This window comes from Anolis carolinensis, unplaced genomic scaffold (genome assembly GCF_035594765.1).
Source record: "Anolis carolinensis isolate JA03-04 unplaced genomic scaffold, rAnoCar3.1.pri scaffold_11, whole genome shotgun sequence".
NCBI classification, from domain to species: domain Eukaryota; kingdom Metazoa; phylum Chordata; class Lepidosauria; order Squamata; family Dactyloidae; genus Anolis; species Anolis carolinensis.
Genome location: NW_026943822.1, coordinates 14,427,806 through 14,439,982, shown reverse-complemented (window position 1 = coordinate 14,439,982; position 12,177 = coordinate 14,427,806). Strand labels below are relative to the sequence as shown.

The 12,177-nt window shown below is 40.9% G+C and overlaps 1 protein-coding gene across 1 annotated transcript; it reads right to left on the bottom strand.

The window, feature by feature from the left end:
• Positions 1 to 1,304: 1,304 nt before the first annotated feature.
• cunh15orf40 (chromosome unknown C15orf40 homolog) lies at positions 1,305 to 11,463 on the bottom strand. The gene is made up of 4 exons (XM_062963226.1): positions 11,334 to 11,463; positions 8,506 to 8,632; positions 6,662 to 6,789; positions 1,305 to 6,058 (listed from the first exon to the last, which is right to left on the bottom strand). Exons 1-4 carry the CDS (start codon positions 11,397 to 11,399, stop codon positions 5,966 to 5,968), a joined length of 414 nt encoding a protein of 137 aa, XP_062819296.1. The 5' UTR covers positions 11,400 to 11,463; the 3' UTR covers positions 1,305 to 5,965.
• Positions 11,464 to 12,177: the final 714 nt, after the last annotated feature.

Below are 12,177 nucleotides of genomic sequence, written 5' to 3'. Positions count from 1 at the left end.
ACTGTGTGATGTATTTTCGGATGATGCGTGCAGATCCCAGTAGGGTGGCCTTTTGCAGTTGACAGATCGTAATTTTGTCAATGTCTGTCGTGTCATATTGTGTCATTATTATTATTATTATTATTATTATTATTATTATTATTATTATTATTATTATTATTATGTATTTATTACCTGCTTCTCCTTTTGGCTCAAGGCAGGGCACAACATAGTAAAACACATCTATAAAAGCACACCTTAAAACATAGTTAAAATGCAACCATGAAAGCATATATTAAAACATACACTTTAAGGCGCAACTTGTGGAATTCTGAGAGCCTCACCAAACTACAAACTCTAGCAGTCCATAGGATATACCTGTGGCAATTAAAGTGGAATCATAGTACTGTAATTGTGTAATGTCCCCATCATATAAAGACTTCTGCACTCCCCAGACACCCTGTCTGGCAACCTGTTGGTGACATATAATTCATGCTGCAATTGTGGGTTGAAGTATCTGCCATAGCATTACAGATGCCATCTACTGAGAGCAGTGCAAGTGGAGCTGTGCACACAGCAACAATGTACATTGCAGCTGGAGATTAAGCCTGTGTATTTTAAGTTGAACATCACAAGAATGTGATGTGGCAGCTAAAAAGGCCAATGTGATTCTATCCTGCATCAATAGCAGTAGAGTGTCTAAGGAAGTAATCGTTCAATTCAGTTTTGCTTCAGTCAGAACTCACTTGCAATAACCCTGCGTCCAGTTCTGGGCACCACAATGCAAGAAGGAAATGGATGAGCTGGAAGGTGTCTAGAGGAGGGCAATTAAAGTGATTAAAGATCTGGAAGAGCTCTACGAGGAGCAAATTGGGAAGCTAGGTCTGTTTCATGATGAAATCTGAATCAAGAAACCCCTTACACCCATGTTTCCTTCAACCTGCAGATAACCTTTATACACTCTTTTGCTGGAGGATTTCTCAGGATTTCCCCCCCGAGACAGATGTCTCTGGGTGTACAGAAGGGATTAGATGCTTACGTTCTCCAAATCACTCTAATAGGATCTTCCATCCCACAAACTGTCTGTCCATATGTATAGAGGCCATGAGGTCTTAATAGGTATTGCAACATGCTTGTTTGCTTATTTTTTAGATAAAAATTATACTTCAACACTTTTTTTGGGGGGGGGGAGGGGAGAGAGATTCCAATTTGAGTCCTGTTGAGAAGAAATGTAGGATATAAACCTAGATAAACAGAGAGAAAGATAGATGATTTGCAGAACATTTCCAGTTTACCAAAAGGAAGCAATTAGGGTTACTGCTTGCTAAAATAATAATAATAACAACAACAACAACTTTATTCTTATACCCCGCCCCATCTCCCCGAAGGGACTCGGGGCGGCTTACATGGGGCCTTGCCCAGACACAACAATATAAAAGCAAAAGCAAATTACTTAACAATAAAACATCAACATCGATAAAAACAATCATAAAAGGTCAACGTACAAAATAAAGTGTTAAAAACATGAGTTGAATTCACGGATCTGGGCCAAAGTGCAAAATATGACAAAGTCATCAGGAAGGGATAGTTACGCAGCTGATGTAGTCAATAAAATGCTAAGTATAATACTGAGAAGGCATACCTGTGGGTCTATAAAATAAATAAAAAAATAAAAGAAAGGTGGGGGGATGCACATATGTGATAATTTCCATTCATATCTTCACTGGCAATAGAATTCAAGGATAACATTATCTCCATCACAGATTCCCTCTTTCTTATTCTGACACAAGTATTTCAGCTGAAAGCCAGCTGTCAGGAGACATTTAAATGTGCTCTGATCATGTACTTTGCAACTATCCCCTTGGTAGGATACAGACACAGTGACATCTCACAAATGCTGTAAAATTACTTCCAATGAGGCAACCAGGACTGTTATGAGCTCAGAGAACTGAGAGCGGTGGAGAATTCTGTAGAACCTAATTTAAACTCAGCAGGGTTTTCATGGCCTGTTTTTTTTAAGGGTACGGATACATTCACGTATCTTGCTGCTCTAAATATCTGTCTCTATAGGGGACTCATAACAGCTACCTTGCTCTTCTCATCAGGCTCAAGAAATACAAGCCCTGAAGGATATGCCCTACTTCCACAATGGTCTCTAGTCTCTTAGCAGCACAGTAAAATAAAATAAACTGAAGGCTAGTCATTTTTTGCAGGCTTATTTATAAGGCTGCCTTAAAAAGAGATGGTCCCTGCACAGGCAAAAACACCACCTCAACATCCTCTTACGTTACATAAAGCAGGCCATTATGACATTTGTCCTGTTGTTTTCCCCACGGGTTACAAGCAATCCAAACAACACTGGCACTGAACACTGAAGATTTGTTGTCTTCAAGAGCAATGCTGCAAAGCAGCTGTTTTAATGAGAACCACTATAAAGCTACAATAACTAGGAGCCAGCAACGAGCCTCAGGAAAATGCCCAAGACAGAACCATTCCCATCAGCTCCTAATTGTCAGTTAGAGGAACACATATTCTCCAGGGCTGCTCAAGTCTCCAGACAGTGATTTAAGACTGAAGATGTAACTTTTTTTTGCTGCAAAAATCTATTTTCATCATAGATGGGCCTTTGTAGAGATCATTTTAGCAGTATTATTTCCTTAAAATGCTTCTGAGACCTTTTATTCTTCTTGAGAAGGTTTGCAGTAAGATTTTGTGTCAGTTTATAAAAAGCATTTTCAGTGTGATTTTTTTTTAGATAGGTAACATAAAATTAAGTGACAAATAAAAGGTAGGTAAAGGTTTCCCCTGACGTTAAGTCCAGTCATGTCTGACTCTGGGGGTTGGTGCTCATCTCCATTTCTAAGCCGAAGAGCCGGCGTTGTCCATAGACACCTCCAAGGTCATGTGGCCGGCATGACTGCATGGAACGCCCTTACCTTCCCGCCGAAGCGGTACCTATTGATCTACTCACATTGGCATGTTTTCGAACTGCTAGGTTGGCAGGAGCTGGAGCTAACAGCGGCCGCTCCCGCGGTTTGAACCTGGGACCTTTCGGTCTCCAGCTCAGTGCTTTAACGCACTTCGCCACTGGGGCTCCAAGTGACAAATACTTAACAGAAAATACCACAATATTGTTGGAAGTACAAGTCTGATAAAATAAGAAAGTGCTTTCAAAAGCAGCCACAGATATATTTGGGTGTTTTTAAAGGGCTGCCATGGAATGGGGAGCACCACTGAGGAAGTATGTTGGTATTCCAACTAGAACGGATTTATTGAATCAATTACTGAATGTTGATTCAGTGTGCATATACAGTAGAGTCTCACTTATCCAACACTCGATTATCCAACATTCTGGATTATCCAACGCATTTTTGAAGTCAATGTTTTCAATACATCGTGATATTTTGGTGCTAAATTCGTAAATACAGTAATTACAACGTAACATTACTGCGTACTGAATGACTTTTTCTATCAAATGTGTAGTATAACATGATGTTTTGGTGCTTAATTTGTAAAATCATAACCTAATTTGATATTTAATAGGCTTCTCCTTAATCTCTCCTTGTTATCCAACATATTCGCTTATCCAACTTTCTGCCGGCCCGTTTACGTTGGATAAGTGAGACTCTACTGTATTTTGCATTAAGGGACTTTTTACTTTATTGCCAAACATGCTGATTTTAGTGGTGAGCCGCTAGGTATGAACTAGAAGTAGTTTGGCAAAGTTATTGGTTTGAATGAAGAAGGTAATTTGCATTCAGGCCAGGTTGGGGCCTTACACACTGTTGTCCCTCCCTCCAAAAAGGAAAGATGCAAGATGGCAATAACCATAGCCATTTGAAAAATGTTACTGCTCTTGAAAATTTGGCAAAGGCTCAGGCAAAATTACATGTGGCTCCAGACTCAGTTTGCAGAAGTAATCTAGTTTCTAAGAGCAGAGTCTAGACGTTTTAATGCGCCCTTGAGCCTGAAATAAGCTTCACTGGGGTAGTAACCCAATTTGGGCAGAGAGGTGATTTGGCCAACAGTGGAGCATCCTGATTAAATGTAGAAACTAGCTGAATCAAATGTACTGAACAAGCCCCATGTGATGCACAACTGCTGATGCCTTTCACTGAGCAGCAGGCACATAATGGATTTCTAGAGGAAAATGAAAGAGCTTCAAATTATCAGGGTCAGGATGATGCTGTGCTTGTTTTTACATTAAAGACCATCAAGGAGTAGCTTTTGGGAAAGAAAAGCCTTCTGGCAGCTTTGCTTACAACTCCCCTTTGAGCATCTTGAGCTGCTAAGACCTGGAATATACTTGGGACTCTGAGCTGTCAGAAGCATTAGAAGTAGCAAAAGAGTGCACTCTGTTAAACGGCAAATGCTGCAAGGAGTCATAAAATCCCATACCTGTTCTAAATAGCAAAACAAGCCAGGCTTCTGGTTAAAAGGGATATGACAAAGGCCCATGCAAAATATGCACATTGCCAGGAAAACCTTCAGTGAAAGAAAGATTGTTAGGAAGGATAGGTGGCAAAAAAAATCTCTGGGAGACCAGTTGTTGCTATTGACATGGAACTTTGATTTACTTTGAATGAGTTACTATTGACATGGAACTTTGATTTACTTTGAATGATCGATTTTGAAGAAGAGTATTACAAACCTTGAGAATATTATCAGGATTATATTTGTTAAAATTGGACATTGAAATATGTACTTATCTGTACAGTTGGAATATATAAACCGATACTACAATCATAATATATAAGTGATTATATCACTTGAGGAAATATAGAACTATAACTTACTTTATAGTATATTATATACCATACTTTTCCTTTTTCCCCGTTTTGCTGTATATAATAGACATCTGTGCATATAGCTAGCAAAATATGCGCATTGCCAGGAAGACCTTCAGTGAAAGAAAGATTGTTAGGAAAGATAGGTGACAAAAAATCTCCAGATGGTTCCCCTTCCTCCTTATCTACTGATCACATCTATATTTGGCTATTCCTACAATGATTGTGAGACAGCATACTAACCAAGTGTAGAGCACTGAGAATGAATGACATGTAGGATGGGTTTTGAGCCAAACATGGGTTGAGAGGAAGAAACTGAATCAGAAAGAGAGGCTGCATTTGAGAGAATAACAGAAGCCCTTTAATTAGGCAAGAAAAGTGACAGGAATGCAGCTATTTAAGATGAATTGAGGATTTAAAAACAATCACAAAAAACAAAAGAATGCAAAGTGTGGACTATGTATCTCCCAAGCTGATGATGCAGCATTTATTCTAACCTAACCCGTAAATGTTTTTTATTTCCACCTCTGAAAACTCCACAAGTGGTTGCTTTTCCATTTAAGACCCCTTAAACCCAAAGAAACCCCAGACTAGAATATCTGGGCATTTCCCAATTATGATTTAAAAAATACAACTGGCCAATTTTTGACATTTCTATTGTTGGTCTAGTTTACACAAACAAAATTTAAAATTCAGTATTATGAAACTGATACACACTGAAGCAATATTATTACCATCAATGGTAAATATTGGTTAACTGAGGTGGTCTTGAACATTTTTCAGATTCCATGTGGCCTGCAGTTTTGTAGTAGTCATTATTCCTTTGGCATTTCTGTACCGTGAACTGAGTTTGATCTCTGCTCTTTTTTACCCTTGTAAAGGAAAACAATGTTAAAACACTATCTGGGTGATCTAAAACAAAGATCCAAGTTATGAAACCATTTTTTTATTGCTACAGATGAAAGTAGCGTTCGAGTCTCAATCTCTTGGAGATATTCTCAAATGACATTATGGCATTTATACTTTGCTTTGCGGTATGCCGGAATCCACATCTTTAGTTGTGCATTAAATCAATCTTTGCAGCTGTCTACAAAAATAAAGGTTCCCTGCCATCTATTTTTCTGTATTTCTGTGCAATGCCCTCATTTGTCCTTTACTCCCAGTAAACAAGTTCACTAAGACTTTTCTCGTTTTTTGCTTCAACCAGCAACTTCTTTTCTCAGTTTCTGTAAAACTTCCTCAGGTGTCAGTGGTGCCAGAATCTTCACTAATTTTTCTCGAGATCTGCCACCCTGTTTCAAGAGAGAAGAGGATTTTCCTTATCAACACGTCCTGATAATTGGTAATTCTGAAAGCATATTATTTGTGACATAGGTAGGAGTGTAATTGGATCAGAACGCATGTTGTAGTGGTTAGAACATTGACACAAGGCAATGGAGACCTACGTTCATAAAAGGCGACCTTACGGCAGTCTCTGCTCCTTTGACTAACTGAGTCCCTATCTACACTGCCATATAAAATCCAAATTATCTGTTTTGAACTGGATTATATGGTAGTGTAGACGGGGCCTGAGATTAACTCTCTTACGGACATTCTCCTTCAGTTCCCAAGGTTAGACAGGCATTTGGGACTCATATTGGGAGAGGAGTGGGAAAAAAATCAAGTCAAATCAATCAATTAATTAAATAAAATATAAAAACTATCTGTAAGGCAAATGAATAAGAATCTTCTACTTCTAATTAATATTACAGCTGAGTTAATATGTGTATCGCTACTACTCATACTGATATACTGGAAGGTGTCAAACTAACCCTCTCCATTGATCAGCAAGAGGAAAAAAAAATCTCAAAATCCATTACCAAATTTACCAACAAATCATGCTATTAACACTGTACCTTCTCTAATACAACCTCACTCTTCTTCACTTCAAGGACCTTTGAGAGGTAGCGGCACAGCTCTGCGTTGGCCTCCCCGTCGGACGGAGGTGCAGCAATGGCTATGCCCACTGCTTCTGCACTCAGATCTATAACAAATGTTTTAGTACGATATACATATGAAGCTCGCCTGGTGCTTTTTGTTAAACTCAAGCCATAAAGAGTTGATTTTGAAAAACTATTTAAGACCTTCATATACATAATACATAGACTCTTAACTGACCGGAACTCAAACAACTAGAATCAGAACTTTTAAAGCTGTTTATAGTTTGGAACCACCGCATCTGAAGTCTGGCTTCACTTACTCATCATGCTCTGATAACTTCAAGCACATGTTCCAGTAACATCTTTCTACAGATTATGAAACCTAAAGTGACATTCTCAACACACTCTGCTCTGGGACAGGTACAGTTCTGGTTGAGAGTGTTAATATCATTCTGGTCTGAAGCAAAGGTCTTCTCATTATGCTGAAGCTATATTAATTTTAAATTGTGGTTCATGTTCTACAACTTTATAATGCTTTTAAAGACCAAATGTTTTAGTATACATTTCTGATGTGGATGTTATTGTACAAAAAATAGTACTTTTTTCTCTCCTGATGGCACAGCTATAGTTTCCCCATTTCTTGAGGGCTACAGGCCTTATCACTCAAGGATTGAGATGGATGAGCTGAGTGTAACATATGGGCCCAGTATTGGCAATCGTATTACTAGATTAGCTGTGTAAATAAGCCCTCAAACATACTAGACTGCATTTTTACTAGCTTTACAAGAAACGTGTGGTCTGCATGTTTATTTAACCTGATCACAGAGCAGAAGCCCCCTCTTCTGCAAGAAGCGTGGAAATGCACAACACTAGCCTCCTTTAGACACAGAACAAAGTAAGTAAGTACAGTAGAGTCGCACTTATCCAAGCCTCTGGATTATCCAAGCCGTTTTTGTAGTCAATGTTTTCAATATATCATGATATTTTGGTGCTAAATTCATAAATACAGTAATTACAACATAACATTACTGCGTATTGAACTACTTTTTCTGTCAAATTTGTTGTATAATATGATGTTTTGGGGCTTAATTTGTAAAATCATAACCTAATTTGATGTGTAATAGGCTTTTCCTTAATTCCTCTTTATTATCCAAGATATTGGAGCCTCCGGTGGCCTAGGGGATAAAAGCCTTGTGATTTGAAGGTTAGGTTGCTGACCTGAAGGCTGCCAGGTTCGAATCCCACCCTGGGAGAGTGCGGATGAGCTCCCTCTATCAGCTCCAGCTCCATGCGGGGACATGAGAGAACCCTCCCACAAGGATGGTAAAACATCAAAACACCCGGGCGTCCCCTGGGCAATGTCCTTGCAGATGGCCAATTCTCTCACTCCAGAAGCAACTCCGGTTGCTCCTGACAAAAAAAAAATCCAAGATATTTGCTTATCCAAGCTTCTGCTGGCCCATTTAGCTTGGATAAGTGAGACTCTACTGTAACTTTATTTTTCTACCCTGCCACCATCTCCCAGCAGGGACTTGGGGCAGCTAACAAAGCTGACAACAAACAAAGCAAGAGGACTAGTAAACAGAAATGGAGAGATCACTTTCTTCTTCCTGCTTGTCCACTCATTCTTGGCTACCCATGAAAACCAGTTAGTGATTAAATAAAGGCTAGATCATTTTTTAAACCAACACAATTTAGGAAGAGGCAGCTAATGCTGAAAACCTAGTTATCTGTCTCTGCTGGAAATAAGCACATATTTTCCAACATACACTCTTCAGCATTTCAAAAAAATCACTTTGTGCAGCATATTTCCAACATACCTGTCACAGCATTTTGTTTAGATCCTGGTTTGGCATGGACAGCGATAGTAACAGAACCACTTTTATCGCTTGCCACGGGGCCTGAAGGAACAGAAGGGCTTGCTATGTCCTTATTCTGTGCCTTACCCTTAAAGCAAAAACAGAAATCAGTGTTATCACTCCAAAAAGGAGAGACAACTGAACAACAGCTTTAAAAGACACACCACTGATTTCAGGCTCAAAGGGTTTTTGAAATAGTTTCAAAATAATGTATTTTTCAAATGTAACTGATAGATTGATAGAAAACTGAAATATATGGAGGAAGGCACAAGCTGAAAGAGGGACTATAAAAGTCATTTAAAAAAGTTTGTAAACCTGAGAGCAGTGGTTCTCGACTAGTGGGTCCCCAGGTGTGGGTCCCCTTGTTTTTTCCCCTTCTCCAGCTCTGAGAAGGCCTACCTGTCAATGTCTCCATGGCAATGCTCAGGCTAGAGTGGGCTCTTTCTTTCTTTCCATCCTCCCTTTCTCTCATACAGCTCTTCCCTCTTGTCTTCTTTCCTTCATCTTTTCCTTTCTTTCATCTCTTTCCTCCCTTTCTTTCTCTTAGAGTTAAAAGATAACTTGTGGGCCATCCAGTCCAACCCCCTGTCAGGAAGCAGGAAAATCGCATTGAAAGCCCCCCGACAGATGGACATCTAGCTTCTGTTCCAAAGCCTCCAAAGATGGAGCCTCCACCACACTCCAGAAAGAGTGTTCCACTGCTGAACAGATCTCACAGTGAGGAAGTATTTCCTAATGCTCAGGTGGAATATCTTTTCTTTCCTGTTGTTTGAAGTCGTTATTCCATGTCCTAGTCCCCATGGCAGTTTGCCCAGGCCTGCTCAAAATGTATTTACTTGGAGTAAAGTGTCTAGATCCAGGGAAGTCATGCTACTTCTTCATTCTGCTTTGGTCAAACCACACCTGGAATCACACTGTGTCCAGTTCTGGGCAGCACAATTGAAGGGAGATGTTGACAAGCTGGAATGTATCCAGAGGAAGGTGACTAAAAGGATCAAGGGTCTGGAGAACAAGCCCTATGAGGAGTGGCTGAAAGAGCTGGGCATGTTTAGCCTGAAGAGAAGGCTGAGAGGAGACATGATGTGGGCCATTTATAAATATGAAAACAAGCTTGCTCCCTCTTTCCTATGACTTCCCCTCACATATTTATCCATGGCCCTCATCATGTTCTTTCACCTCCACCTATACCCAGCTATTCCACTTTATTCTGGCCCAGCTCAGAGGTTGCACGATATTGCACATAAATAAATCTTACTGCCTTACCTCCAATCTTGATTATGCTCACTGCGCCTTGAAGGCTATTGGTTATTGTATGTTTTTATTGTATTTTATATGCCTTTGATTTTATATGCTTTAAATGTACCTTGTTGTATTTTGTGGTGCATTTTGGGCTTGGTCCCCACGTGAGTTGCCCCGAGCCCCTCTGAGGAGATGGGGAGGAATACAAGAAAATTATTATTATTATTTTATTTTATTATGACACAGCGAACAAGATAGATATGCTGGATTTCGTATCACAAAATCACAAGTCGAACACTTCCCAAGTGTCTAGGACTGTGTGATGTATTTTCGGATGATGCGTGCAGATCCCAGTAGGGTGGCCTTTTGCAGTTGGCAGATTGTGATTTTGTCAATGTCTATTGTTTCCAAATGCTGGCTGAGATCTTTTGGCACAGCACCCAATGTGCCGATCTCCACCGGAACCACCTGCACTGGTTTCTGCCAGAGTCTTTGCAGTTCAATCTTGAGGTCCTGATAGCGGCTGAGTTTTTCCTGTTGTTTTTCGTCAATGCGACTGTCACCTGAGATGGTGACATCAATGATCCAAAACTTTTTCCTTTCCACAACTGTGATGTCTGGTGTGTTGTGTTCCAGAACTTTGTCAGTCTGGATTCGGAGGTCCCACAGTATCTTTGCGTGCTCATTTTCCAATACTTTTGCAAGTTTGTGATCCCACCAGTTCTTTACTGCTGGGAGGTGGTACTTGAGGCATAAGTTCCAATGAATCATTTGGGCCACATAGATGTGCCTCTGTTTGTAGTCTGTCTGTGACGAAAAACAACAGGAAAAACTCACACAGTATCTTTGCGTGCTCATTCTCCAATACTTTTGCAGGTTTGTGATCCCACCAGTTCTTTACTGCTGGCAGGTGGTACTTGAGGCATAAGTTCCAATGAATCATTTGGGCCACATGGTTGGGCCTCTGTTTGTAGTCTGTCTGTGCGATTTTCTTACAGCAGCTGAGGATATGATCTATGGTTTCGTCGGTTTCCTTATTATTATCATCATCATTATTATTGTGTCTCCTCTCAGCCTTCTCCTTTGCAGGCTAAACATGCCCAGTGCTTTAAGTCGCTTGTTCTCCAGACCCTTGATCCTTTTAGTCACCCTCCTCTGGACACTTTCCAGCTTGTCAAGATCTCCCTTCAATTGTGGTGCCCAGAATTGGACATAGTATTCCAGGTGTGGTCTGACCAAGGCAGAATAGAGTATTGGCACTCCGGATCTAGACACATTTTGAGCAGGCCTGGGCAAGCTTAGGCCCTCCAGGTGTTTTGGACTGCAACTCCCAGCATTCCTAACAGCCTCAGGCCTCTTCCTTTTCCCCCTCAGCCGCTTAAGCGGCTGAGGGGGAAAAGGAAAAGGCCTGAGGCTGTTAGGAATGCTGGGAGTTGCAGTCCAAAACACCTGGAGGGCCTAAGCTTGCCAAGACCTGATTTAGAGTAAAGAATACTGTACATGTTGTTATACTAATAATGATAGAACAACCTTTCCCGCCCAGGACTGACCTTCCGGGGCATCGCCGCCGCCGAACGAAAACAACGACGGAAAGCAGGATGGATCAAACTAGGCATCTAAACGGCTGTTCTCATACAGGGGACTTTACATCCCGCGAGGTTAGGCCTTTGTTTCCCTCAGCCTGCCTCTATTTGCATTCGGCGCCGTGATTGGTCAGGTTTCTTGGTGGGCGTGGCCAAGCACAACACCAAGCCTTTTGAGTGCTTAGAAGCAGTTGAAAGGGAAGGCTCAAGACCTTGAAAAACTCAGTGAATAAAGAACAACCTACAGAAAACAGGGGAGTTCCAGATATGAAACAACCAGGGCCAGCTAATCACCTCCCAACAAAGGATTCCCCCAGGCAGGAAGCAGTGCAAGGCTATTCAGTGCTAATCAAGGTGGCCAATTGCAACGTTCACACTTGCTTCAAACAGACAAGAGTTCTATGTGTTGTCGAAGGCTTTCATGGCAGGGATCACGGGGTTGTTGTATGTCTTTCGGGCTGCGTGGCCATGTTCCAGAAGTATTCTCTCCTGACGTTTCGCCCACATCTATGGCAGGCATCCTCAGAGGTTGTGAGGTCCATGGAGAAACTAAGTAAGACAAGAGTTCTTTCTCTCACCCTGGACATTATTCCACAGATATATAAACCCCACTTGCCTAGTTTTCAACTGACCTCATAACCTCTGAGAATGCCTGTCACAGATGTGGGCGAAACGTCAGGAGAGAATGCTTCTGGAACATGCCCGGAAAACTCACAGCAACCCTTGAAAAACTACCACTCCCATGAAGCCATAGCAGCTAAAATGGAGTCAAACTATATTAATTCTAGTGTAGATGCACCCAAAGTCCTGG

What these genes read in the sequence shown, in the direction of transcription:
- cunh15orf40 (XM_062963226.1), bottom strand. Translation starts at nt 11,399, where the DNA reads ATGCCTAGTTTGATCCATCCTGCTTTCCGTCGTTGTTTTCGTTCGGCG. An exon ending in CGGCGGCGATGCCCCGGAAG is followed by an intron (nt 8,633 to 11,333) that starts GTCAGTCCTGGG and finishes TTTTGCTTTAAG; the next exon opens with GGTAAGGCACAGAATAAGGA. An exon ending in TAAACAAAATGCTGTGACAG is followed by an intron (nt 6,790 to 8,505) that starts GTATGTTGGAAA and finishes CATTTGTTATAG; the next exon opens with ATCTGAGTGCAGAAGCAGTG.